A 27,983-nucleotide genomic window follows, 5' to 3' on the forward strand; every position below is an offset into this window, starting at 1 on the left:
ACTTTCAATAATATTTAATTGTTTAGTCCTGTTTAACTGAGTTATGCTAAACTCTCCTGGCATGAGGAACTGCTTTCTGTCAGATGTCAAAATCTGTGTTCCCATAAACCCTTGAGCTGTGTGGTAATTTCCCAATTTCCTCTGGCCTGGATTAAGTTCTCATGCCAAAAAAAGAAGGATTTAGATGCATTTTTGTGCGTCTCACTGCTGTCATTCAGTGGAAGACTGTTCCCAAACAAAGTGAACTAAACATGAAATAAACCATTCTGCATTCTAAAGTCATAAATCTGACTTCTGATCAGTTGTAGGACAAATAATGTGAAGCCAGTCCACTGTCGTTTGCAGTGATGAAATAAATACACTCATAAAAAACAGTCAGTGAAAAAGAGTGAAACAGCACAAACGGTTTATTTTGATTTCACAAGCAGACGCTTGTTCCTCCATCTCACAAAACCGCTGTCGAGTCCATACATTTTATTTATTTTTTTTATAACTGCGCTGTGGTGTTCTTCGTTTCTATACACAAACCACTTCGACCACACAAAAACACCTCTAACACCAAGTAGCCACAGTTTGACAAGGCTTCAAGACGGCAGGTTTTCGGAGCGAGACGCCCGATGATCTCGTGAGATTTAACGTGAACGAGTGTTAAGCGATGAGACTGAACATTCAGGTGAAGTCTGAGGGTGGCAACACGAGGCTCAGAGGCCGCAGAAAACACACTCAGTGCAGTGACACGCGTTTGAAACTGTAACAGAATCAGCAAACGTAAGGACAGCGTTCACACACACACACACACACACACACAGCTTTTGATCTTTCCTCCTGTCAAAGTCACTTACACCAGGGATGCGGACTGCTTTGTGCATCTCACACAGATTTAACAGGAATGGATGCAAAGAAAAAGGTCCACTGTTGATATCAGAGTAAACTGACTTGGTTAAAAAAAAAAAATAGTGTAAGGTTTTTGCTGTACAAAAATTCTGCACATTTCTTATTGTCCATCTTAAAAAAATATTTAGCATACAAGGCTCTAAACATATTATTTCTGTACTGGCTATCTGCCTCCATGTTGCTTCAATACAAAGCTTCACGGTGCTGCTGCAGGAAGGGGAGGGGTTAACTTTCAAAATAAGATGTACACCATTTGATTAAAAACATAAAAGCGGCGCCTATTCTTCATGCTGATAATGAGAACCACGCAGACTCAATCATCCCATTCAAGATTATTCGATTAGTTTTCCCTCAGTTGAGTCCACATGGTCCTCACTCTTTGCATGCTGCACCTTTAAAACGAAGTGTCGCTTGTCTGCTGACATTTTTTACAGTGTATCCTGTACAATTCATTTGGACGTATTTCATCATGAGCTTGATGTAATTTTTCCCCCAAAAAAATGTTTTTTAGAGCAGTTTGGAGTGTTCAGCTGAGAAACAAAGACGAAGAAGAACAAAAACAAGTCAGCCATCCCTGGTGTGAAGGAGAAAAAAACAACACACACACACACACACGATGCCGTCCGTTTCAGAAGCGATCACACCTACTTTAAAGCAATAAAACAGACTTGCACAAAATCGATTTAAAAAAAAAAAAAGAAAAGAAAAGAGACAAAAGAAATGCAGAACCACCTCATCGTGTTATAAAGGCTAATAATAAAACGCTGCAGCTGAAATACACTATGGGCTATTTTCTTCATATATTACAATTTGTATGATACAAATGTTATGGTTTTAAAGAAAGAAAAACAGTAAGACTTCACACTGCCTTATTCCACCGTGTTAACATGTGTATCCATCTGGAGGAAAATACACAGCAGCTTTCATTCAACGTTAAAAAAAAAGGTAACTCCTACTGCCTAAACTCACAATTGCATTCATTAAAGTACACACACACACACACACACACTCCTGCTGTGTTGCCAATACCTTTCTATAGGTTAATACACATGTTAATATACAGGAATAAGACAATTATAAAGTGTTACCCAAATATATATACATATACATATCTATATACAGAAACTGTGGGCATCCACAAACAAATGTGCACTTTTCTGTTTTCTCACACACACACACACACACACACACACAGCAGGGAGAAATGTTCCTCAACACTTAATGCTGCAAAATACCACAAATGTAACGTCTGACGGTGAGAGAAGTGGTCACTTTGTAATAAACTGTGCTTGTTGTCTGTTACGTTACGGTTACACTGAATCGGCACATTTTATTCATCGACATCGATTTGAGTGACAGGCTGTGTTGCCATGACAGCAAACACAGTACAGGATCCTCTCCCATTCAGCTCAATGCAGTGTGTATGTAGTTTTGGCTGATGGCGTTCAGTGGCAGTGGGCAAGCGAGCGGGTTACAGCTATTGCATCACGACACTCCTAAGAGATTGAACTCGTTAAAGTACCATAACAAACGAGACACTGACATCATCCCTGTTAACAGTGTTTCAACACGAGAGACTAAAGGGCACTGCGAAAAGACTGGAAAACACATTTTACTACCACGTTGTGTTTTGTTACGACAGCAGGGGCTGGGCGACGCGGGAAGCACTCTGACTCCAGCGTCCCATGTTTCACATTCGACACTGGCTCCTGCGTGCCTCTTCACAGATCCCTTTTCTAGCTGAATGAAAACAGATCTTACTCTAAAGTAAAGAGTTTTCTGTGCGTTTTTACAAGCCGTGTGCTTTTCTAGATCCAGACTGGGCTCCTTTCCCCTCAGCATTCCCTACAAACGCCCTGAAATGACAACAGAACTTGCATTTCAACACTTTCTCAGACTTTAAGAAGGACTACAGCAACTTAGACGGGTTAGACCCACGTCACTTCACCCAAAATGAGAAAACTCATGGCACCGAAATCATCTCCGTGTTTCTGGAGGACAGCTCTGCCTCATGTTAGGGTTATGTACCTGGAGACAAACTGCACTGTCCATGTATTTTTACACTTTAATAATAACAGCTAATCACCTGCAATACCAGACTGTATGTTTTTGATAGAGGCTGTGCACATAGAAACAGACATGCATTTGTCACTTTGGATTAAAAAAAAATAATACTACTACTACTAATTCAAATTTGGCAATATGAATTATGTGAATTTTGTGTAAACCCTCTTGTCACATTTTGGGTAAAGTGACCAGTGGGCTAAACTCTCACTAAGTCAGAGCAGTCGCTTCAAAATCAATAATATCAAGATATTATTTGCTTTTTTTTTTTGGTACCCAGCCCTTTGAAACAGCCAGTTCAACACGTCTCGCTCAGAGTCCCAGGTTTTCATTCCCACTCACACACAGACGTTACTGAAACACTGAGGTCACAATCACACACACGTGAGTCCTTTAGATGGAGTCCTGTGCACTCGCCTGTGCATTTCAGACTCTGTCATCTACATGTTGTCTGTCAACAGAGCAGAAAATTCACTTTTATGTCTACCAAACAGCAGCTGGCGTGCTTCTAAATACAGTTTGTTTTTTTTGTTTTTTTTACCAGCTAAGTAGATTTTTTGCAACAGAACAGGACCATGAAATCCTCACAGGTTTCCTTCCAAACTGTCTGGCTGTGCAGGGGAAAAAAATTTCAGCCGCAGCCAAAACTCACCGGCGTTTGGTTTGTTGGCTTTTGGCTGGTGGGAGTTCAGCCAGCCTGTCTGTGAGGAGTGTGTTCACTATGTACAAGAGCTGCAAAGGCAATTTTTTCTTCTACAACAGCAACAAGAACAAAGTCTAACAGCTAGTGGCATTTTTTTGTTTGTTTTTTTTGTTTGTTTTTTTAAAAAAAAGGTGCGGTATTGGATCACAGAGACGCTGAACAATGAGCAGCACTGAGCCAAGTTTCATTCCAAAAGCCATTTAAAAACATGACACTTTCACTTAAAAACAAACAAAAAAACACAATGGTTGGCTCTGCAAATTACTGCAGTTTATGAGCTCTGAGGACAATAAAACAAGACAGGATTAAATGCATCAGAGACATTAAACTATGAATTTCAAGTGGGATTTTTTTTTCTAAAAACTTTGCATTTTGGAATGAAACTTGTAAAGGAAAAACCCACCCCCCCCAAAAAAAACACATTTCAACCGTGTTTAAAAACACTGTTGCTATTGGTGATTCGCTTTGCATTTGTGAACCCATTTGTTGTTTTTGGTGCATTTGAAGGTTTTCTATCTAAAGCCGTCATTTTGCACCAACTTTTAGCAATCATACAGGGAGAAATCAATCCTAGAGACACTGACACCTAAAATTAAAATGCACTGAACATCACGGATTGATGATATAAAACAGTGTAAGTATCTGAGGGAGGGTTTTTCCTTTAAATTACAGGCCTGTGCTCTACATAAAACCATGTCTCTGCTATCAGTGGCAGATGTTAGGGAGATTAGGCTCGCTCTGTTTTTGGTTAAAAATCAACGTAAAGCAGATCTGTGCAGCACTTCACTTCGCAAGTTCCTCAGTGCCAGCAAAATGCACTCAACCCTTTTTTTGGGGGGAGGAAAACAAGAAAAGTTGTTTCTTAACACTCTGTACCGTCCGTGTGCTCTTTTCATCAGCAGCAGATTCATAAAAACTAAGTGGGGGGAAAAATAAAATAAAACACGACTAATACGAAAGCAAAAGGCGTCCCTCGCATTGTGGTGACACGGCTGTAATTTTTGGGCGGGGGGTTGCAATACATGCACGCACTCGAAGGTCGTCTTAACACACACACACACACATACACACACACGAGAGGGGCTAGGTTTCATGCGTCAAATGAAAGAAAACGGTTGAGGCGAGTGCTTTTCCTGTCTGCTCCCTCCGGCCGGGTGATCAGGCGCGAGCTGCGGTGTCGCCCGGTGTCCGGTCGCGCCGGGTCGAAGGTCACTTCTCCTGCAGCAGGGCGGCGATGTTGATGTTCCAGCCGATGGCCTGCCGGTCGAAGCCGCAGCTGAACAGGTTGCAGGAGTTGTTGTCCTCGCACCAGGCCGAGCAGCACACCATGCGGCGGTGACCCTGCAGCAACAAGGACGCATGAGGAAGGAGAAGGAGAGGGAGAAGAAGGAGAAGACAGGCTGATATCTGTGATAATAGTTAGACCAGCTTTCCAAGGCCAATCCTGATATCTTTGAACTGAAGGCCTGATATCTGACATTAAACACCCATAAGGTTGACGATTTTCATGCCAATTTCATTCTTATGAGGGCAAAAGGGGATGAAATGTGTGCAGAAGCTGCGAGGGGCCAATCAGAGCGAGCCGCTCCCGCACCCACCTGTCTGTTGCTTCGTGGGAGTCGAGCGAGACGCACGCCGGACATGTCGAACAGCCGGACCTGACGATTGTCGTGAGGAAGAGCGATGATTCTTTGGTTGACCGACACGCTGATCCTGCACAGAGAGAAAACAACAACAAGGCGAGACTGCAGTTACAGCACATGCAAACATTCATGACGCAACGTGGCATTAACACTCTCGCTTTAAATAAACAAATCTTTTGCCTGTGTCACCGACTGATACAGCCTGACAGTGATTTGACACATGGGAAGTTCATGGACACCGTTACAATTTCTGTTCCACCTCATTTTAAGCCCAAAAAATTAAATAAATAATGTATTGTACACTACTATTTTGCAAATTGTGCCTCTGTGACGGTTATTAATCAGAATCATTGGTTGTGTTTTACTCCACTTTCTTCATCTCATATGATAATCTTGATGTTTTTAACAACAAGAGGTATTAAAAGTGAGTAAGTTGTGGAGAAGTGGGTAATTGTAGAATAAATACAGTAATAAATAAATACAATATAAATACTGACACAGCCAATACCATTACATTCCATATGTATTAGTGTTGCCAGTGTCAGTATCCTTCAGTTCTCCATTACAGAAGCTAAAACCACATTACACAGCTCTTCATGGATTTGCATGCAGTAGTGAAAACACCTCGAACACTGGCTAAATAAATACATTGTTATTCATCTCTTAATGAGTTTTCGTGCAGCTCGGGTCTGCAGCTCTCGCACCTGTTGACGGCGGAGTCCGTGCGGATGGTTGCTATGGGCGACCGCATGTTCTTCAGGTCCCACACTTTGACGGTTCGGTCGTCGCTCCCCGACACCACGTTGTCTCCCACCGTGAACACAGCAGACGTCACCGTGCTGAAACGGGAGATGGAAACAGCTCAGACTGGAGTGACAGCAGGGAGGGATTTTCATAACTTCCCAAGACCTGGAAGTGATCAAATACTTTCCCGCCAGACTTTCCAGGCCTGTAGAAACCCTGTTTGTTCCTACAGACCTTCCCTCCTCTTTATTTTGTTTAGTATCTGGATATAATGTCCCATCCTGCTCCTCACACACCAGCAGCTTTCAATCCATCTCACAAACCGCACTCGGTGATCCTTTAGTTCTGGTTACCGGCTTTAATGGCTAATTTTCCGTGCCAGCAGCTCGTGTGGCAGAGCACATCGAAATCTCCAATCTAAACTGACATATGGCTTAATTAGAGCCAATTAACGAGATAAAACTGGTGTGAAATTTGCTCTTCCGTGACGATGTATGGTTTTCTGAACTGGCTGTCTCTATGACTTTGAAGATGGAGAGACTGGAGGTTGTGACGTTTGTCAGTTTCTATACAGACTGAATCATATCAGTGCATCAGAGGCGGCAGCTGTGAACTGCAAAGATAAAAGTTAAAGGCTGTTTTTTTCATTACAAAGGCAAAAAGCTTTCCTGGGCTCAAAATGTTGAAATCGCACTACATCATTTGACAGTCAAATAAATGCATCAGGATTCCCACTCTATGTCAAATGAAAAACTCCCTGACTTTCCCATGTATTTCCATGACTAAAATGTTGACCATTACAAATGTAATACGAGTTTTTTTTTTTTTTTTTTTTTTTTTAACCTTGTCCAACATTTGAAACACACCTTAGATTCAGAGGTCTTAGTAAAGTTTATCATTATGTTTTATTCTGCAAGAAAGTGAATATAAAGTCAACACAATAAATAAATACTATGTTACAATACAATATTTTAACAGTGGTTTCACTCAGAAAAAAACACCTTCAGGTAGCTGTACTTTTCTATTGTTCTATCATTTTGTAGTTTGGGAGATGGGTAGGGTGTGTGTGTGTGTGTGTGTGTGAGAGACTGACTCGGTGTGTCCCTGGAAGACGTTGACAGAGTGGATGGACGGGTCTCTGAAGTCCCACAGTCTGAAGGTGGTGTCTCTGGACGAGGTGACCACCAGCCGCTGGGTGGGGTGGGTGCAGCAATGCGTCAGCTCCTGGTCGTGGCCTGCTCACACACACACACACACACCAAATCAACATGAAGGGTTAAAAAGACGAGTTTATTTGTAGCAGTTACTCTGCTCATTCTCTTAGATTCATCTCAGTCTGAAAGAAAGGAGAATAAAAGTCTCTGAAGGCTGATAACAACAATTTTGGCCTACAGCTGCTAGCTGACAACATTTTTTGTGGATCTTCAATATTGTTACATTTGACTGTCATGCCAAAAAAAATCAGTACAGTGTTTAACCTACTATTTTATTTGTGTCAAACAGTGTTCACACCAGTCAATACCCAAACCCTCCACTGAAGCCAAAGATAATACTGATACTGCTAATGATAACAATATTCATGCATGGCTGTGTGGATTTCAGTGAAGCTTTTCCATCAGAATCAGCTGAGTTGACAACCAGTGAAAAAACCGATCAATTTTACAACAAATAATGATCAAACCACTGTGTTATTATCCATCACAGCAGCAGCTGACCACACTGACTGCCTGAGATCATTTGTAATAAAAAGGCCACTACTGTCAAATTCATATTTCAGTCTAACCCTGATTAAAAGGCTCATTAAGTTGAATACACCCATATATCTCCATGAGAACCTGAGGATTTCAAACTGGCACAGAGTCTGTAGCTTATGGAATATTTTTTAATGAAAAAACAAACAAACAAACAAATACTGTGGCCAGCTGAGGTGTAACAGCGCATCTTACCAGTGAGGGAGTGGACGAGCTCGGAGGTTTCCACGTCGTACAGGTTGGCGGCTCGGTCCCAGGACGCCGTCACCACCTGCTTGCCTCCCACCAGCCAGTCGGCGGCGATGACCACGCCCTGGTGGCTGCGCAGCGTGGTGGCGGCCGTGCGAACAGACGGGCAGTCGTTGGGGCCTTCGGCGTCGCAGTCGGCCTCGTCCTTGTCTGAGAAGTCCACGTCGTCTTCGCACGGCGCCTGCTGCCGTCAGGAGGGAGGAAATCAGAGCCACAAACAGCCAAAGTCAAAAGAAATGTGTATGCACTACAGTTATGTTTCCCAAAGTGGGGTCCACAGGCCTGCTGGGGGTCACTGACAGGATGTTAAGGGGTCCTGCTGTAGGGATATTTAGATTTCCCTTCTTTCCTTTTTTTAAAATGCTTTTTTACTGCTATTCCAGTGACAAAATGTTAGTACAATGACAAAGGAAAGAGAACTGGGATTATTTCCTTACAAGGATCAGTATAGTACAACAATATCACATTTTTCTGGCATACAAAATTAGTCAAATCAAAATTTAATCTAGCCCAATATCACATAGTATGTCTCAATGGGCTGTACATGTAATAAAACAATGATGGACAACAATAGTAAAATATATATAATTGTATAAAAGTGAGATAAACAACATATAACAATAATGAGCAATATTAGTAAAATATAAAAATGTAAGAAAGTGAGAGACCACATATAAACATTATAGACAAAATATCTAAATTGTTTAAAATAAATAAAAAATGAAATAAAACACAGCACAACACAACGTGGATATATCTCCTGTGCAGTCCTACCTGAATACAAATGAAAACACATATACAAAAATTATTCAATAAAAGAACGCATATTCAAAATTATTCACAATGTTTTTAGTAAGGCACTTTGAATAAAAGGCGTCCACCAACTGTTGCACTTAATACTAATATTAGTGTTGTCATTATAACAGAAATTTCAGTCCTGCATGGATAACATCCAAGATTGGATTTGACAGTCCTCTGATGTCTTTCTACAAGGGCAAATTTATTTCAGCATCACCGCCAGCGGGTGAAAACATGCAGACTGGAATAAAGAGGAGACAGTATTGATGCAGACAGAGCTGCAGTCTGGAAGCTGCCTGCATCAAACAGCTGAGAGCAGCCGACAGCATCAAACAGTCCACCACATGTTGAACTGAATCCCGCTCCGCCTCACCTCGCTGACAAAACTGGAGCCAGAAGTGAAACGCAGAACAACTTCACTTCCACAGTCGATACAGACAAAAACACCCACAAGTTCCTACAAAGCTGTCTGAGTCAAGTCAAGCTAACACATCGCTTGATGCTTTTGTGCTGTGGAGGCGTAGTACTACTGACTTTTTAGATTTAAACTCTGTATTGAGTGGAGGTGAAAATTTGGTACCCTAGGAACACCAGTTATTATTACATGATTATTTTCACCGTTTTCTCTTTCACTGATTCGATTTCTATGATGTTAACAGTTTCTATAAATCATTCTTTTCTAAAACTCAGATCAAGTAACTCCCAACAACCAAACTCCTTAGAGAAAATCTTGTGCAGTCCTATGGAGCCTTATGTGCATCTGTCTGTCTTTAATATGACAAACACTGGGAACTCTTGCAATAATGCACCAAAATAGAATAGAACAGAGAGCTTTTAGTGTCATGACAAAATTAGGAGCGCTACTCCTGATCAGTGCGATATATATATAAATATATTTACAAGATGGATACGTATTTAAAAATACACACAAAGACATGCAAACATGAACGCAAGCGTGGCAGCATCACAGTCACACACACACACACATGAACACACAGACTGTGGATTGTAGAAAGACTTACGCTGATGTCAGCTACAGGCTGTGGTGTTGGCAGCTGCACCATGTATCTCCAGATATGAGCGGTCTGGTCTCCAGAGGCTGCAGGAAGCGGAGGCAGAGCGTCACAACCGAGACAAACCTTCCTCAAAACTTCACTTTAAAAATCCCTTTTCGGACAGGATTAGTTTCCAGGACAGCGACCCTTATTCATCAATCAACTACTGACCACATCTGGCTCATCAAGATGTGCTACAGTACGATGCCAAAATGAGAGCAGAGTACATTCCAGGAAATAACACGCAGCCACTGACTGGACACCACGTGCAAAAAGCTGTTTACATGTGAAAAACACACAATGATGTATTTTCAGTGACTCCTGGCCTGTAAAAGGAAGGCCTGGCACAACATTAAGGGCTTCTACGATCAGTAGTTGTTACCAGGCTTCACTGCACTGGTCTGAATGGTAAGTTAAGAAAGGAAGGAAGGACGTATGTATAATACAGTTATTCTGACAGACAATGGAATTGTGATGTTTCACAATTTTAGCAAGAAGAATAATTTTTACATAATGAATTTCGGTTTCACTGAAAAAAACTACTGAAATGGTCTTGATGTGATTTTTGATGAGGCTTACAGCAAACACACATATTTTAAATGGTATTTCATAATACACTTTACCTTTATCAAAAAGTTGCAGCTTCTTTGATTTGGATATTGCACTTGGCCAAAGTGCAGTTTTGATAATATTGCAATTAAACATTCAGCTCTGGTCTGTATACAGAGAAGCACACAGCATCCTCCACTCTTGCATAAAGCTCTTGGGTCTACTGAGGCATTCAGTAGGCCATTTATTCGTAATTGCGGTGCAAAAATCCACAATAAGGAACAAATATTATATTACACATCTTAATCATGATGAGAAAAATGTTCATGTCATTATTCATTGTCACAGAGCATGAGGAAATCCTTTCCATTCATAGTTTCCATCAATAACTCTAATATGCAGTCCCTGAAATAAGAATTCATATTTTCCAAGCAGAAGTGTGATTGATTATTATGCTACAACCAAGACTGAATTGATAAATAGCTACTTTTGCTGTTAAATTAGTGCACACCCCTTTAGGATTAGACTTAATTGTGCCTTAACTAGATGAATGAGGGCCAGTGTGTCTGTAAATTGACCGTTAACACAGTACAGCTGTAATGTTAATGGGCAATTTGCAGAGGCTTTTGCAGTCTGAGATTGGGTCTTACTTGGAAATTTATATCTTAAAATATGGACAAGTGTGTTGTAATTGCTATCATAAATTTTTTTTCCCGGTGCACAGATGTCATCGCATTTACATTTTTCTAGCCGCGGGGCCGTTTTCCATCTGTCAGCCACCACGGCTACAGTAAAATCATGTAAAAAGAAGTCTGGAAGTGGCGGCAGAGTCAGGGAGATTTCAGGACTTTTTAGTTTTGGATCATTACCTGTTAGAGCCATCTGCTCGGTCGGGTGGAACTTGATGGAGTTGACTGGGGAGAGAAGAAGAGGAAGATACAGCATGTTTTAAAAAAAGGATATTTTCTATGCAGTATGTTTCCTCTCCAACAGTTGTTATTTACCCTTACTTCCTATTTTTTGATGCTGGTTTCCAATTAGCTGCTATGAATGAGATTCATTTCATACTAAACAGTTTGATTAAAAGGGAATTAAGATACTTGGAACTCCTAGTAGCAAGAGAGTGTGCAAATATTAGGAGCACCTTCCAAATAGTGAGACACTGGTAAGAACTTGAGCCTTGACTTGCATTTATCTAGTCATAATGTTTATAACAGTGTTTCTCAAGCTGTGGTTCAGGAAGAGTTGCAAAATTACATCTAGAATATAAAACAAACTAATGAACCGCTTTATTATAATGCTTAAATCTATGTGATAGAAGGCTTTATTTTACGTGAAATAATGAATATTTAGCATCTTCCAATTATAATTTGGTGTTATCATCTATCTATGTGATAGAAGGCTTTATTTTACGTGAAATAATGAATATTTAGCATCTTCCGATTATAATTTGGTGTTATCATTCAAGTTTAGTTTATTATTCAAGGCTTTAGACTAGCAACAGAGATTATGTGAAGGTAGTACTTCATTTTGGCTTTTTTGTAAATAAAAAAATTAAATTGAGACTGTTCTGTAGGCTCAGTATGAGTTAATTTGATCAAATCTATTGATAAAAATGTGGATGTCCATCTGGTCATACCTGATCCCTGATGGCCCATGTACTTGAGGAGGCACTTCCCCGTCTCGATGCTCCACAGCATGGCAGTGTGATCTGTTGGGGCACATTAGGGAAACATTAACAAATAATAACAAAATCATAAACACTACTATGTCGCCTAAACATTTTGCAATGCTGGATGTGATCAGAAAGAATCTGATGGGACAAAGCTGGTGTAGCAATATGATTTTCAGGGATTTATTTCCTGGAGAGGCCTTCAGTTTCTTCCTGTGGCTGTCAGCTGATTGGTAGGTAGTTGAGATGACAGGCACAATTTAAAAAAAAGAAATATGAAAGCTCTCATTCTCAAATAAAAACAGTGACAAAAATGACTTGGGAGAAATAAGTCAAAGAAAAAGCAAGAAAAAGAGACCAAAGATACAGAAAAACTTGGCGAGAGAGTTGGAGAGAAAACGTGTAAGAAGGAAAGGAAAAGATTGAGAGAAAATAAAGAGAATAAACGAGAAGAAGACAATGGAAGAGTGTTTGAGAGTTATACAAACAAAGAATGAGAAAGACGTATTACAGGAGCAAGAGAGAAAGAGAAACAGAAAGATCAAGAGAGAGAGAGAGCTTTATACTGACTACAGAGTGCAAAAGAGAAGAGAATGAGAGTAAGACAAAAAAGATAAGGAAGCAAAGGGCAAAATGAAGAAAGCGTGAGAAAGACAGACAGATAAAGGGAAATAAAGAAATGAAGAGACAGAGGGGTGTACCTGCGGATGCGGTCCCCAGCACCACAGGCTGGCTCCTGGTGACGCTCAGGTCCCAGATGCCGTCCCGGTGGCCGACGTACTCCCTAACCAGCTGGCACACCGCCCGGGACGTGGTCGCCTTGAAACTGGAGACAATCTGACGCCAGAACACCAGCAGCATGTTAACACACCGCCCAGAGGCCACAGGGACACACCGAACAGGGTTCCTACACACTCCCCTTCGCAAAATTACACACTTTCAACTTTGTTCCTTGAGTGGTTTTCACGATTTTTTTTGACAGTATTTTGTGTGACGTGGTGTGTGCCAAAGTTCGCACACTCACAAAGATATCAAATTCAATGACTTCTCAATGACTTGTTTGGTTTGGTTCAAAGTCTCCAAATCGGCATGTTTTGGGGTAAGATACAACATTAGTCAAAATGAACTTACATGCGAGACAATTGATGCCTCAGGTTTTTACTTAGGATCTTGAAATCAAGTATGTTCATGGCCATTTATTTCAATTTTAGAAACTTTTAAGGCCTTGTTTTGAAGGCTGGCCTCAATTTCATAACGTTTCAAGGACTTTCAAGGCTTGCGGCTACTGTGGCCTGACTTTCAATTCCATCAAATCATGCTACAGATGATTCTTCTTAAATTTTTCAACATATTCCTATACTTTTCCACTCTTTTAAGTGCAACTTTTTTTCAAACCCTGGAAACAATTTTTCCAGGTTTTTCCAGGATTGTGTAGGAACCCTCGTCTGATCAGGGGAGGAAGCGGGATCAGCAGAACTGAGGATCACTGAGGAACTGGTCAGCAAGTCCCTGCAGTCGCCAAGGCTAAGAAGCTTCAGTTGACATTGGTATAATTCATATCAATCAGTCTTGGGTTCAATAGTACTCACACATAAAACTTTGATTGTGTTTGTTTTAACCCACTTGGAGCACCAGATGGGTGGGATTTTTCTTTCCTCCTCACATAGGACAATACACTGAGCTCTATAAAGTTTAAATCCTTTATAGAGCTCAGTGACTCACAACTTTTGCAACACTGAATGAATTGCCCTATTGAGGAAATCCCCACCCATCTAGTGCTCTGCAGAGATTAAAACAAACACCAGGAAACAGTGTGAAACTACTATTCAAGCCAGAACTGCTGTCAACACAAATGTAGATGCATGTATCAGTACCGTCAAACTGCTTTTTATTAAAAAGTAGATTACTGTAAATGCAAAACTGCAAAAGAAAATGCTAGAAGGGGAAGGGGGGGTAAAGAATATTAAGTTACAGTGAAACAGAAGGAAATCGAATAATAAGAGTTATCAGTGGTATCAACAGCCCGGCGGGTCGAGGTGTTTACATTAAAGATGGGGATGATACAAACTGGACTTGGGGTTCGCTTTGGACACAGACCACTAAACAAGTTCCAACTGAAAGGAAGCAGGACAGCATAGAGAAGGACGTCATACATGTGAAAATAAACCTTAATCTATACAGATGACAAAGAATATCATTTATTTTTTCCACTAAATTAGCACTGTAGCCAAAATTTATTAAAAGAAAAATGCTTTTTATCAAAATGCTACTGATGCGCCCGGTGGGACTCAGTTCTATCGGGGGATGCTGGCTGTTAGCAAGCAGCATAATTAGCTAACCTACAGCAGCTCTGAATTACCCTGCAGCAAAATGAGGGATGAGATCTGGTTAGAGAGGTGGATTCACTTATAAATCTATCATAAGATATAGATTTCAGCACTATATGAATGCTACATACTGTGGTTTTCTGTGCTATGTGAATGCAACACATTTTTGTGCAATATAAAGACAACATGAGATGATTCTGTAGTTTTGGGCTGTGGAGGTGGATGTCAAGTGGTTCATGTAATGGAGGAAAAGTAACTCCTGCAGCTCTTAGCGCCTCCTGCTGTACTTGAACATGATCAGGAATCCAGAACTTGTTCAAATGTAACACCGGTGCAGCATGTTACATTCAACAAATTAAGCAACAGGCATGGGGAAGGTTTAAGGAAATGCAAAGCATTGCAAAATAAGCTTGGAGGAACCGTCTTGGTAGTGAATGAAACGCACCCAGCAGTTAATGGGCCTGTAGTCTGCAGCTTGAATGTGCAGTCTGCTGTGACCATATCAAACTTCTGCCTATGTTTCATAACCATTATAGATGCTGAATTTTCTGAATATGTTTTTGTGAAAACAACTACGAAGGAGAACGATTTCAAAAACGAGCACTCAATTTCAATTCAATGTAAGCTTTTGTCCAAAACACTTGGCGACACACAAGCGCATGCAATTTAATCACAGACGGCCTCACATGGAAGATCTTAGTACCACACTCCGATCAAAGGGTTCCCTAACTTTTCATGCTATGAACCCCGAAATTTAAGTCTTTTTAGACAACATACTATCAATATTTTGCATCATGGACCCCCATGAGAAAAGAGATTTATAGGACGTGAGGAGATAAAAGCAGAAAGAGAGAACTATGATCATAATACATTCTCTCTCTCTGGTTTCTATGCGCTTTCTTCATACTTAGTTACAGCAAATCATAGCAAAATGAAACTAATCCTGATCTTGACGGGGACCCTCTCGTAATAAGAACTCTGGGAATAAGACCACTAACCCCTCAGTGTCGGTGTCTTGCTCTACAAACTGAGCTAAAGGTTGACAATCAATCTATTACTGTGAGTGAAGCCACTTATTAAAACATCTGTCTGATACTGCTAAGAGATATGATGTAACGTAATCTAAGCTCACTAATCTAACGTTAATGTGATACGGCCAAGCTCTTTCCAGCAGACTGCACACTCTTGCCATGATGGAGCAATGTCGATCTAAGACAGCTGACAAATGCCCTTCCACCTTGAGTCCTCATTAATCAAGGCACAAAAAGCATTTGTAAGTAACAGCTGCTGAATAGAGATGATGTCTCCATTGTGTACCATTATGTGAATGCCATCAAGTAGCTAAATTAAAACCAAGAAGGTGCAACTGAACAAAGCCTGTTAGTGAGATAAAGAATGGCCGTTTAATCTCACGTAAAAAAAAATTATAATATAAAAACTCAACTCCTACATTTGAATGACCAAGTGCCTTGGGGAGGGAGGGCTGACCCCCTGGCTGGGCTGTTCATGCATATTGGCACACGGGGAGAAATCAACAAGTTACCCATGAGTCTCCACCCCACAACTCCCAACTGGTTACGCTGAAGTTGCGGGATCCACCTACTCTGGCATGGCAAGAATTTGAACGCGGCTAAGAGCAAAAAGGTGAAAAAGACAGCAGTTCTTCTCTTTAAAATTCAAAAGTCAAGTTATCTTAACCTGAGGAGCTAGACAAGACCCAAGTCTCGGTGCAAGTTGTTACAGTAAATTATCAAATGCAAACTTACCAATACAACTGTTTCATATAATGTGTTACACCTCAAGTGTTTCATTACCAATGGTCATTGTCAACACAACATATTTTCACCAACATCCTCAACAATGCCTTCATTAAACAATACTCCATTGCTAAAATATCCGCAAGCAGACTTCAACCGAAAAATGTTTAGATTACAATAATGCAATAAAATGTTTAAAATGTATAAATAAAAAGACAATATTTACCTTGCTTGTGGATGCTTTGTAGGTTGTCTTTAATTTTTGTGACAGCTGACTTGTGCTATGACTCGCTATAAACAAAAACAACAGAGATGGACACTTTATAAGCCTATAACAAGAGGAGGAAGAAAAACAAGCACGACGACTAATATAGAGAGTCAATATAACATGTATCACTGACCACAGTCATACTTCACAGTGCTAAAATAGCAACGCCTGGGAAATATAAAAAGCCCATGACAGAAGGTGAATTAAGATTTTACAGTGTCACCTTTCGTTTTAAGTGCTCCCTTGGCCAAATCGCCCCCGTCGATAGTCTGTCCTTCCGCTGCCAGGCGATCATTCAGCGTCTCAATTTCTCTGCGTACTGAAAGTCAAACAGGTTGCACGTTTAAGGCTGATAGTCATTCAAGCACAAAATGCTGCCCTTCAGCGGCTCACCGGCTGACAGTGGAAGACTGTGGTTGTACTGAGCAGCTCCAATTATATCAGTGTGTGCAGGTGTTAAAATTTGAAGCAGAGTACTACTACAATTGCTCGATCAGCCTCCCTGATTAAAATAAAAGTTAACATGCAGAACTAATGCAGAAGGATTTGTCTAACTGTTTCTCTGATGAACTTACATTCCATGTTTTCTATGTAGAGGTTCTCAAACTCCCTCTCGATCTGACCAAACAGGTCCAGCAGATTGCTCCTCAGGGACAAAGGCAGCTTAGAGTCCTGCAAGGGAAGAGAAGAGTCCATCAAACAAAATAAAAAGGTGAGTTTACAAATGCAATGAGGCACCTGAAGGGTTTGGGAGGGATGATGGAAAAGAAGCCTGACTAACACCAGACTCTCTGAGGCTATGGCCATGTCCACACTAAACCAAGTAAATTTGAAAAAGCCACTGCTCCATCCATACTATGCCACGCGAGTGTTTAACAAAAGCCTGCTTTCCACACTAAAAAGCCCTTAAGTCGCCATTCTGACCCACAATCCTTTGGGCAGTGGACGTTACGTCGCACTGACTGAGTTGCGTGTATAAGCCACGCCCACATACTGACGACAACAAAACACACATATCGCACAAAACTCGCTCAGTGACAGCAGAAGCAACAGGAAGACAGAAGATCAGAAATATGACAGACGACAGCGCAGTATGAGACAGCACCGGCATTTTGACAACAACATTCAAATGTGGAGCTACGGACGGCAGCGGAAGTGAGCAAGAGGGTCGGAGGTCAGGGATGATGTATGTAGTGTGTCCCAATTGTATGCATACGCGTGCATATTTCATACTAAACTACATGCTTTGTAAGGGCAGCTGCAGTACATACTAAAAGTAAAAAGTAGAAGTATGCAATTTGGAACACAGGGTGAGTTTCTCTTTCCGTTGTTGTCTTCTTCTGTCTTTCAAGACAAAATGGAAATGTGAAATGCATCACTTCCTGTTGAGCAGTCCACTATCGAGCATGAACATGGCCCAAACATAAGTGATTTTAGACTGCAGACCAGATAACACGACAATCTCACATCAGCATTTTCAAAAAGCTCAGTTTTTTCCCCATTCACACTGCACCACACCAACGTCTTCAAATACACACTTTTGAGTGTGTTTCTGCAGGTGGAAAACACTGCCTTAGTGTTGACCACAGGCCAAAATGAAAAAAAAACAACAACAAAAAAAACACGTTTTCAGCTCATTACCCACACAATGGGGGGTGGCGTCCACTGCTGGTTGGATGTCACCAATTTAAGAGTAAAGAATCACAATCACAGCTGGTGGCACAGCACTTAGCAGGCAATGCACATTCATTTCCTTGGCAGGCAAGGAGCATTGCAAATCTAGCCTAAGAACCAATTAAAACCAATGTTCAAAATTTGAAGAAATGAATGGAGCCTGTCAAGACAAGTACTGAGAAGTCCTTGATGTCCCACGCAGTCAACATCAGCTGGGCTGATGAAAACCCTGAAATGCAAATAAAAGGCTGCTGATTTGAATGCCTAGACTGGCCAAGGACAAATGCCACTCTTTTTTCCCCCTCAACAAATACTGTGAAGGCTCCCCTGAACAAGCCCAACTCCATGATGTGAATGCAACTAAATGTGTGAGAAGGCAGGTGGCACTGACAAGAAAAGCATCCTGGTGAGGCAGGGGGCCTGACACACACGAAAACAGGGACATGTAGGTGTAAGAGAGACTGAAAGATCATGGGTTAGATCCCTGTAACATGTCACTGAGTCACTGGACTCCACCTGCTCAGCAGGGCTGGGTATTGCAAACAACTTCACGATACGATACCCATCACGATACACACTGATACTGAACACTGTCCCACAGAGAATTCAGTACAACAGCTATCTATTATAAACTGCATACTGGTTAAACAGAACAAGAATAATAATGGCCCACAGAGCTCTTAAAAGTAAAGTTAAATTAAGTCTTTTTCTGTGGCTTTTTCTTCTGCCTTAGTCCAACAATAATACATATTCACTTGTCTTTAAGAGCACATCATGCATAATGCATGACTCATGTCCAAATCCTGACTGTCTGACGTTGGAAAAAAAACAAACTCCCATATTTTTGCCTTCAGTGTTGCCGGCAGTGAATAGACTTTCTCCTCCTCCATGTCTGCATATCGCTTTGAACTGAGAATTGCCATGGTTAGAAGCAATGTATTTGGCCTGTCCTGCCACCTATTAGCTTTTTTGTGCACTGCGCAATGCCTGCCTTTATTTTTCAAGACTGCTATCATGGCATTTGCTGCCATATCGATGCTGGACCATCTGTATCAATGCATGCTATATCGCTGTACGTTTAAATGTAAGTGTAAATAAAAATTTAAGTCACTGTGGGGAAAAGTGTCACCTACATGCATAAAACAGAAAAGTATACCTGATCAAATGAAATGGAGTTAAAGGGAATGGGTTAACGAATCCAAATGCCGTGTATAGGGAAGCCTATAGGACTAGATATCCAGGTCTGCTTTTGCTGCCTTCAGACAATAGGGACAAACCACTGGGCCGATACAGGGCATGTTATTGGAACGAGGTGGCAGAAATCGTTCTTATCACATAATAAAATGCCTGAGGAAGGAAATAAGAGTGAACTCCTGTTTCATACCGGAAGAAAAGAAGAATCAATAAGAGGAGTACTGGCACAGAAACACTGACTCCACCAAAGCCCTGACAATGTGAGCCAAATATGGAGAGAGACTCGGCCTTGAATACAGATGCAGCCCTGTGTACAGACATAATGTCCTGCTGGTTGTTGATGCAGTGTTTTTAAAAAAGTTCAGTGAAGTGTGATGTTAGCATTCAGGGACTGATGTTAAAGTGCACACAACATATAAAAGTATACATAATACATAACATAAGCATACAGCAAAAGAACTGGTGAAGAGGCAAGGCCACAGCTCAGGGCAGAATATAGTATGAAATATGCAGGCCTAGTAGTTAGTGTTGCTTACACTGACATCCATGAAAAACAGACTGTATCTGAACATTTAACTAATGGCTCATTTCATACTTAGCACTTCTGGAGATGTTTATTGAAACTATTAAGTGTTAATTCCTTTTAGTGCAAAAACAATTAATTAAATGACCAAAAATGTATTAGGATTTCAACAATAAATCATTTTTTCTCATTTATCAAGTAAAAATCCACAAAATTTGAGGATTCACACTTCACAAAGAGCAAAAATATTGTCTTAACTTTTCTCCGTTCATGCTATTATAAATTTTGGTTTTGTTTTTTTGCCTGCTGATCAGACTAAAGAAGACATTTGAAAACATCACTTTGGGCTCTGATCACTTCAAATGAGCATTTGTCCTCATATCTGACACTTTCTAGACTAAATTTTTTATTTGCCAGGAAAGGACAACACTATTTGGCACGATGCAGCACCAAATAGCTGCACTGAAATGTTTAAAAATGTCTCCATCATCTAACAAGGGAGAGGCAACATGGTCTGATATATACTCCAACCCGTGCATAGGAAACTCCCCCCAAAAAATCACAAGGTTTTTATGGGTGTGGGGAGACTGACATTGACATCTGATAGCCAGTACTTCCTCATGCTTGTGAATCTTTGTATAATAAAAAGAGCCTACAGTGTAGTCTGGAATGATAGTCATACTCAGCTTTTTCACTACATAAGCACTAGAGGAGATAAATTACTGCCAAAAAAACATATGTCTGTCATACTTAGCCAATTTTACAAAGGCTGGAATCTGATTTGTTTTGACTTCCTCCACTGCTAAAATCTCAAAAATTGCAGGATGACGGATTAATGAAACTCAGTCTTGTGAACAAGCTACAAGTCTATCTATCTGACTCTTATTTACATGCTTGGGGTTAACTTTTAATTGGGCAGCATGAATCTAAATCAACCAAACACAGATACAACAAGGTGAACTGGCTCAGACAAAAGAAAACTAAATGCATGCTGAGTGAAAACATGGATTTGAAATATCACACCTATTTCTTTAGGGAAAAGGATAAACTGAGCACAGAAAAAAAAATCACTTTCGAGATAAATACAAATACACAATACACAACACTGATGTAACCAAGATTACAGCCAAGTAGAAATTTGGCGTGTGTGTTAAAAGGAAAGGGAAAGGGGAGGGTTGAGAGAAGGAGGGTCACTAGGGGTTGCCAGGTGGGCTCCTCCCATCACAAATACTTGGTTTGATTAGATCCACAACACCATTAGAAGGCTGAGCAGTGAAATCTGGCATCCCAGAAACACTTTCCACCACTTCCAGCTCTGATCACATCTAAACTACACTAGCATATTACTAAAGCTACACTTACACAATCTACCAAAAACTATTTTTCAGTAACACTAACGTCTGACACATTGAACACTAGACTAGACACCTGAAACTTACCTCCATTCTCAAGTAGGACTCCAGATTATCAGAGGACTAGGACCAACGGGGCCAGAGTGAAAAAACAGAGAGTCATGAGGAAGGGATTAAACCCAGAGCACCATATCCAGCTTGAAATGTCTCTTTGCAACTGGCCACATCCAGAAAAACAGAACTACAGGGTTTAACATGGTCCACTTTGGAGTAGGAGGGTACATTTAGGATATTCAAACTCAATTTCATTCAGAAAGCCAGCTGTATCCAAGAGTTGTCAGCTGATATTTAATGCAAATCACTACCTTTACCTTTAAAACACCACGAATAATCATGATTAATAAGTGTGATGTCAAAGAATAATTCAATTTATCATTTTAGACACAATCTTGCAGCCTTACATTGCTCTGTCAGAATAAAATGCCGCTACCTAACAAATGCATTGTGAAACAAAGCAGCACACAGGCTTAGCTGGTCCCTTTCCTTAATAAGGTGTTTGTCTCTGTTCTTAAGAAAGCAGCACCTCATTAATCAGCAAGGAAAGAGTTCAGGAAGTGAGATCTGTGGTTTAATCTGCTTGTTCTGCAACAGTGTGAACATTTTGGCCAGGATTAACACCTATTAAGTTTCATATACAGCACAACAGCAATTTACCACAACACTTGAGTGCTTCCTTCTATCATATCCGCGATGCAAAATGCTTGTCTTGTTGCATGATCAGACAGTTGCACGTCAGTCTGTTTTGTCACGATGCACTGCTTTAACCCTTTGAAAGCCAGGCGCCTGTGGCCAGACTCTAAACTCTTCATTCCTTTTTTGGGGGTATTTGTTGCAAATTTAATTTCCTTGTATTTTTTTTTTTTTTTTTTTTTTTAATTTTCTGTTTTTTTTTCCTGGCAACTCCTTTTTGCTGATTTTTTGGGGTCATTTCTTGCTAATTTTCTCCTAGCCTTTTCCCCGTGTTTTTGACAGGAATTAAATGAATTTGCCCTTGATTCAAAGTGTTGAATCAATTACTGTTTGTAAAAAAAAAAAAAAAAAAAAAAAGTTCTAAGTAAAAGCTGCCTCTACAGAGTGATTTGGCTTCCCTTGAACAACAAATACACACATATCATCTAATATAATTGAACCCACTTAGCCATTTGTAGATCGATAGCTCTGTTCTAATTGAAACTGTTTCACCAGAGTAGACAAAACCTTATGGCAACCTCGCAACAATAGTGGCACGCTTAGCCAGCAACAATACAACCCATTATGTGCCCTCTGCATGGGTGCATTGAAAACTAATTGGCTTAGGCTTAATACTAGAGTGCTTACAGGTACTGACAGGCAGCAGGGAAGTGGGCTAATGGTGACAGAAAGGTCAACAGCCCAGTTTGAATCTTTCAGACCAGCTGATGGAAAGTTTTTACTGGGTCGAATCAACAAGCCTTGGCTTTTGTTCTGTTCAAGCATTGTTTTAGCATTAACGTGCATATGCATGGGTCATCACCTGTCCTTCCAGCATCTCTCTCTGCAGGCCAGAGCGCTCCTGCTCGGTGCTGTTGGTCCTGCGGATGGACAAGCTGTGAGATTTCCTCTTCTGCTTGGCCTGGCGGGCGGCAGCGCTGCTCCCACTTTCTACCGGCATCCCTCCTTCCAGAGCCACACAAGCTGATGTCTGAAACTGGAAAAGGGATGAGAAATGGTAATCTGTGCCTGGAGGGACCACTCAGGTGAATCCTAATTGGGACAGGTTGCGGGGAGGTTGGGGACATCGAGCTGCCCTTCTGCAAGGCATAGCAGCTATCAGAGTGCATTTCTTACGATGAATTGGTATCTGTCAACACACTACTGGCCAGTGTCTCTTTGCCTAATCTATTTAGGTGGAAAGACACTTAAGATTTCAAACATGTCTATAAGGGATGCACTGCACTGTTCATTTCATTGCCTAAAACTATGATGAATTATCAAGACATTTTCATTGACAAATAAAAACAAGATAGAAAAAAAAAAGGCTACCTAAAATAGATTAACAATAATTAACTCCTGACCTCAGTTTGGAAGGAATCTAGTCATTAATTTTGCAAGGCACAAAGGTGCAAAGTACTGAATAACACCAGTGTGACAGAGGACACTGAGCTAATTTTAGCTGGAAGTTACCTAAACATATCTGTGCACCTGTGTCTTCACAACAGCCTGGTTTTGGGAGGACAAAAGAACAGACAGACTGGGCAGTATGGACAAACTTTAATTTTGACACCACAGGGAAAAACAATGTGAAAATGATTTATTTTTCATTGTCTAAGACCAACGTAGCTTTTGTTGACAAAAACTAGACTAAATCTAACTAAATTCAAATGACTTAAAAGTGTTTAAATGTAAAATGAATTTCACTTAAAAGACTAAGACCAAAAATGTAAACAAATTGGCTGTCAAAATTAACACTAATGCACTAACACCAGAGTAAAACAAAGTACCCATGTTGGAGAGTGTACTCAGTACCAAGGGCTAGTTAGTTAAGTTATACTTAAAAATGCAAGCTAACTGTCTTGATTTCAGTTTTGGCACACAAACACGTGTATTTCTCGGAAAGAAAAACATGGAAAGACAGATTTAATATCAATTATATTGCCTGATGATTCCAAAATAATGGTCCTTCCCTACACTGCTCAGTGTAAGTGACTGATTAGATCACTGTATATTTTAACCTTGACAGCTCCCTTTGCTCTAATTGGATGTTCCTCCTAAGTTGTCCTTGTATGTAACCTTGATGTATTTGTTTTTGCCTCTTGGCCAGGACTCTCGTGCTGCAGAGGAGATTTTAATCTTGCTGAGACTCCTACCTGGCACTGCTAAATAAACAGTAGAGGACTGACATTGTAGTGCAGAGTGCTGCTGAAGAACATAAATGCTCAGCAAATCATCAGTGGCCACATAAGAAGAGAAACTGGGAAATGTGGAAATACAAAGAACTATCTCATTTCTAATATTTACTACAGCACTGTGTGTCTTTCCCACACCAGCATTGTGTTGGTGAGAGGAGTTCAGAAGTCTAAAGTATCGAGTATATATATAATATCGAGTAGCTTTCCTGAGATTTAACTGCAAGCAAAACAAGTTTATTTGCATATCTTGTAGGGCTGGGCACTATGGACAAATTTAAATATCACAATATCTTTGACCTAGAGACATTAAAAGAGCTACAAGAGCCTAATAAGTTTAGAAAATTACATTTCTTTACTGTAATGCAGCCTTTAAAACCAGGAAAAGACATTACTTCTGCCATATCGCAATATTACAAAATCTGAAATCCCAGATATCTAGTTTCATATTAAAATATCTGTTAGACAACGATATATATTTATATATCCTCCAGCCCTAATATCTTGCAGATCACAAAAACACTATGAGTTGCTGAGAATGTTTTGATGCGTCACTACCCATTTACACAGCAGAAATCCCGGCCTAACAATTTGATTTACGGGATGACACAGAGAGGCACCGTCTCTATATAATTAATATAGCCGGCTGCATGTCAAGGAATTGAAACCAAAGCATTTTACTCTCCTATACTTCCATAATGAGATGTAACAACAGAGACTCTATAGCAGCGTGTCAGCATTGGGGGGGTGTCTCTCAGTAGGGCTGGGAGGATATGCTTATGTCCTGATTTGGTACTATCACCATACTTTGATATGTACTGCGATCCTACAAATATTGCAATTTGATCATTTCCGTTTTATTTTTTATAATCTACAGTTGTAGATGTAAGGTTTCATGGAACTGTGAATATTCTAAAGGTCATTATAGGTCATTTTATACAATGATGTTAAGCTTGAAAAAACTGTCTCACTGGAATGACACAGCTACTATGTGCGCTGGCATCATTACACATGAATAAAACAGGGCTCACTGAATCCATAAGAGTCTCAGCTTTCCAGTCAAACCCAATGTATGCAACTCCAAGACTGTTTAGGCCCCAGTATGCACAAATACAACATTTCACAATAGGTGAAAATAACACATTTATAGGCCACTGCATGCAAACAAAAAACTGCATGGTTTGTGCCCCAGACTGCATGTGATTAGCATAAGATGGGCATGTCTGCAAAGGGGAGAGCCGTGGGAGCCCAGAGAACCCATTTTCAATCTGTAATCTTGAGATCAGAGGTCAAGAGACCCCACCTTGAAAATTACCATGCCAAATTTTCCCTCGCCAAAATTCAGCCTTTCAACTTTAGAGCAACATTTAGTCTCCTTACAGTTTTAGTCCAAATCTTCTTCTAAATCTGCACATTGACAAATTTGCACATTGACCTACCTCTATGCACATTTTATACACCCATGCACACGGTTTTTTCTGGGGTTTTTTTTTTTGTTGCACATTGCTTTTTGCACACTGGGTTGTACTTAGGTTATTCTGTTGTTCTGTTGTTAGGTTATTCTTATTCTGTTATACTTAGATCTTATTCTTTATTTCTATTTTTTTATTATTATTATTTATTTACTTAATCTGTAATCTGTGGATACTGCTGAAGAAAATGTGAATTCCCTGCGGGATGAATAAAGTATCTACCTACCTACCTACCAACAACCTAGTATGGCATGCGTGGTTCCACTGGATTCCTGAAGTCGTCCAGTCTCATATCAAACAAATATCTGTCTGTGTCAGAGGAATGACAGACCTCAAGCCTGTGGATAACAAGACTGCAGGCTGCAGCTGCCTGATGAAGCCGGTGTGATAAATCATATTTGCCCTTGAGCAGACAAGGGAAGGTCTTTGTAAACAAAACTATGTATTTCACCACCTAGCTGACAACCAAAAATAAATAAATAAATAAATAAATAAATAAATAAAAATCAAGTGCGACTGTTACCTGTTTATGTCTGTCTCCCTTCTGATCATACAGAAGAAACTACAGATAGCTGCCAGTGAGATAACTTGACTGATGCTGTCACAGAAGACGTGAGAGCAATGAAGTTACCGTTAGCCTTCAGTATTAGCAGGGAAAAAAAACACCAAGTTCAGCAGAAAACAACAGCATGAATACAAGTGAACACCGACATGAGCGACACCAGACACCGTCGTCTTATTGTAGTGCGTCGCCTGATATTAGCTGCCGATCCCTCCGTTAAGCTAGCTAGTGCCAAGCATGCTAATAAGCTAGCGGCAAGACGGAATCCTCCTACTCACCAGAAAGTCTAACAATACAAGCGTCTATTCCAGGAAATTATGCAAAATGTTCCCCTTTCGACCATTTTTCTTCAATGTGCGAGAAATGTTCGCCTGGTTTTGGGTTATTATGAAGTCCGTGTTGACAGTTGCCGAGCGCCGCTACATGAGAAAAGATAACGAGGCCAATTCCGGCCGACGGCTTTCCAAAATAAAAGCACACAGACAAGTCATCTGGTCCCATTCTGTACTAGTCCAGTCATTTTATGAAAAAACCTAGGACAAATTGCAAGAGAAGCAAACTCAACTGATTTTGGATCCTCAGTTTGTCCTGAGTGAGGGGAAAAAAGTCCCAAGAAATCCCATTGGTGGAAAGTTTTGAAAACCACCTATTTATGACCATATAATACCAGAAAACACCCTTTTTAACACACAGGGGAAAGGGGTTCAAAATTTTACTTTCAGATATCACTATAAAAATTCACAAGTTGATTACACACACAAAGACAAGAAAAAAAGTCAATTACAAGTTCTTTGAATTTTTCTGTTTACACATGCATATCACACATTATCTGATTTGATATGCGCTAATAAGGAATATAAGGAATAAATGCCAGAACAGACATTTAAACAGTGAATTCAAAGGTTACTATATATATAGTAACCTTTTAATTCACTGTTATATAGTAACCTTTTAATTCAAGGTTACTATATACATAGTAACCTTTTAATTCACTGTTTAAATGTCTCCTCTGGCATTTATTCCTTATATTCCTTATAGCGCATATCAAATCAGATAATGTGTGATATGCATGTGTAAACAGAATAATTCAAAGAACTTGTAATTGACTTTTTTTCTTGTCTTTGTGTGTGTAATCAACTTGTGAATTTTTATAGTGATATCTGAAAGTCAAATGTTGAACCCCTTTCCCCTGTGTGTTAAAAAGGCTGTTTTTTGGTAATATGTGGTCATAAATAGGTGATTTTCAAAACTTTCCACCAATGGGATTTCTTGGGACTTTTTCCCCTCACTCAGGACAAACTGAGGATGCAAAATCAGTTGAGTTTGCTTCTCTTGCAATTTGTCCTAGGTTGACCCCAATTTTGGCCTAAAATTACTGGACTATACTGGTAACACGGAAGGACGCCAAACTCCATTCAAAATTTGTGAAGTTTAATCAATCTTTGCGTATTGGTACACAGTGAGTAATGGCAGAACTATTGAAGGTATTTTTCGTATCAGTAGCGTCGTCTGGTTAATTCGGCATCTTCATGATCAGTACAGTATCAGCTGACTTAAATAAAATCTTAACTTTGTGAAGTCGACTAACGTTGGACCTGCTGCCCCGACTTACATCTATTTTCGTGGTAGTGATTAGCGGAAATACCCAAAGAACCGTTTCTAAAAGGCAGATCCCTTTTTTCTAAATACACTCATAAAAAGTTAGGGATATTTGGCTTTTGGGTGAAATTTATGGAAAATATAAAAAGTTCACGCTACAGTGATATTATATCATGAAAGTAGGGCATTTAAGTAGAAGCATACACTGG

General features: G+C 40.2%; 1 protein-coding gene across 9 annotated transcripts; it reads right to left on the bottom strand.

Moving 5' to 3' along the window:
• Nucleotides 1–389: 389 nt before the first annotated feature.
• On the bottom strand, nucleotides 390–26,622 carry LOC115375630 (WD repeat-containing protein 37). Of its 9 annotated transcripts, none has more exons than XR_003929734.1 (17): nucleotides 26,454–26,622; nucleotides 22,770–22,943; nucleotides 21,305–21,340; nucleotides 17,050–17,146; nucleotides 16,698–16,793; nucleotides 16,433–16,497; nucleotides 15,993–16,079; nucleotides 12,824–12,959; nucleotides 12,090–12,161; nucleotides 11,320–11,364; nucleotides 9,869–9,945; nucleotides 7,995–8,232; nucleotides 7,142–7,283; nucleotides 6,009–6,143; nucleotides 5,260–5,374; nucleotides 2,064–5,002; nucleotides 390–809 (listed from the first exon to the last, which is right to left on the bottom strand). XR_003929734.1 is itself a non-coding variant. In XM_030075096.1 (16 exons), exons 2-16 carry the CDS (start codon nucleotides 22,905–22,907, stop codon nucleotides 4,871–4,873), a joined length of 1,608 nt encoding a protein of 535 aa, XP_029930956.1. In that variant the 5' UTR covers nucleotides 22,908–22,943; nucleotides 26,454–26,622; the 3' UTR covers nucleotides 390–4,870. The 9 variants fall into 9 exon arrangements, 7 of the variants coding, with proteins under 7 accessions (XP_029930956.1, XP_029930955.1, XP_029930958.1 ...); XR_003929733.1 differs by having other exon boundaries at nucleotides 390–1,905; XM_030075096.1 differs by having other exon boundaries at nucleotides 390–5,002; nucleotides 7,995–8,229.
• Between the last annotated feature and the right edge of the window lie 1,361 nt (nucleotides 26,623–27,983).

Source organism: Myripristis murdjan, chromosome 17 (genome assembly GCF_902150065.1).
Source record: "Myripristis murdjan chromosome 17, fMyrMur1.1, whole genome shotgun sequence".
NCBI classification, from domain to species: domain Eukaryota; kingdom Metazoa; phylum Chordata; class Actinopteri; order Holocentriformes; family Holocentridae; genus Myripristis; species Myripristis murdjan.

Excerpts from the sequence above, each read along its gene's own strand:
- LOC115375630 (XM_030075095.1), bottom strand. The coding sequence starts at position 22,907 with ATGCCGGTAGAAAGTGGGAGCAGCGCTGCCGCCCGCCAGGCCAAGCAG. Across the intron at positions 12,960-15,992 it reads TGTGGGGTGGAGACTCATGG|ATTGTCTCCAGTTTCAAGGC; the intron begins GTAACTTGTTGA and ends TTCTGGCGTCAG. Across the intron at positions 12,162-12,823 it reads GCTGGGGACCGCATCCGCAG|ATCACACTGCCATGCTGTGG; the intron begins GTACACCCCTCT and ends GTGCCCCAACAG.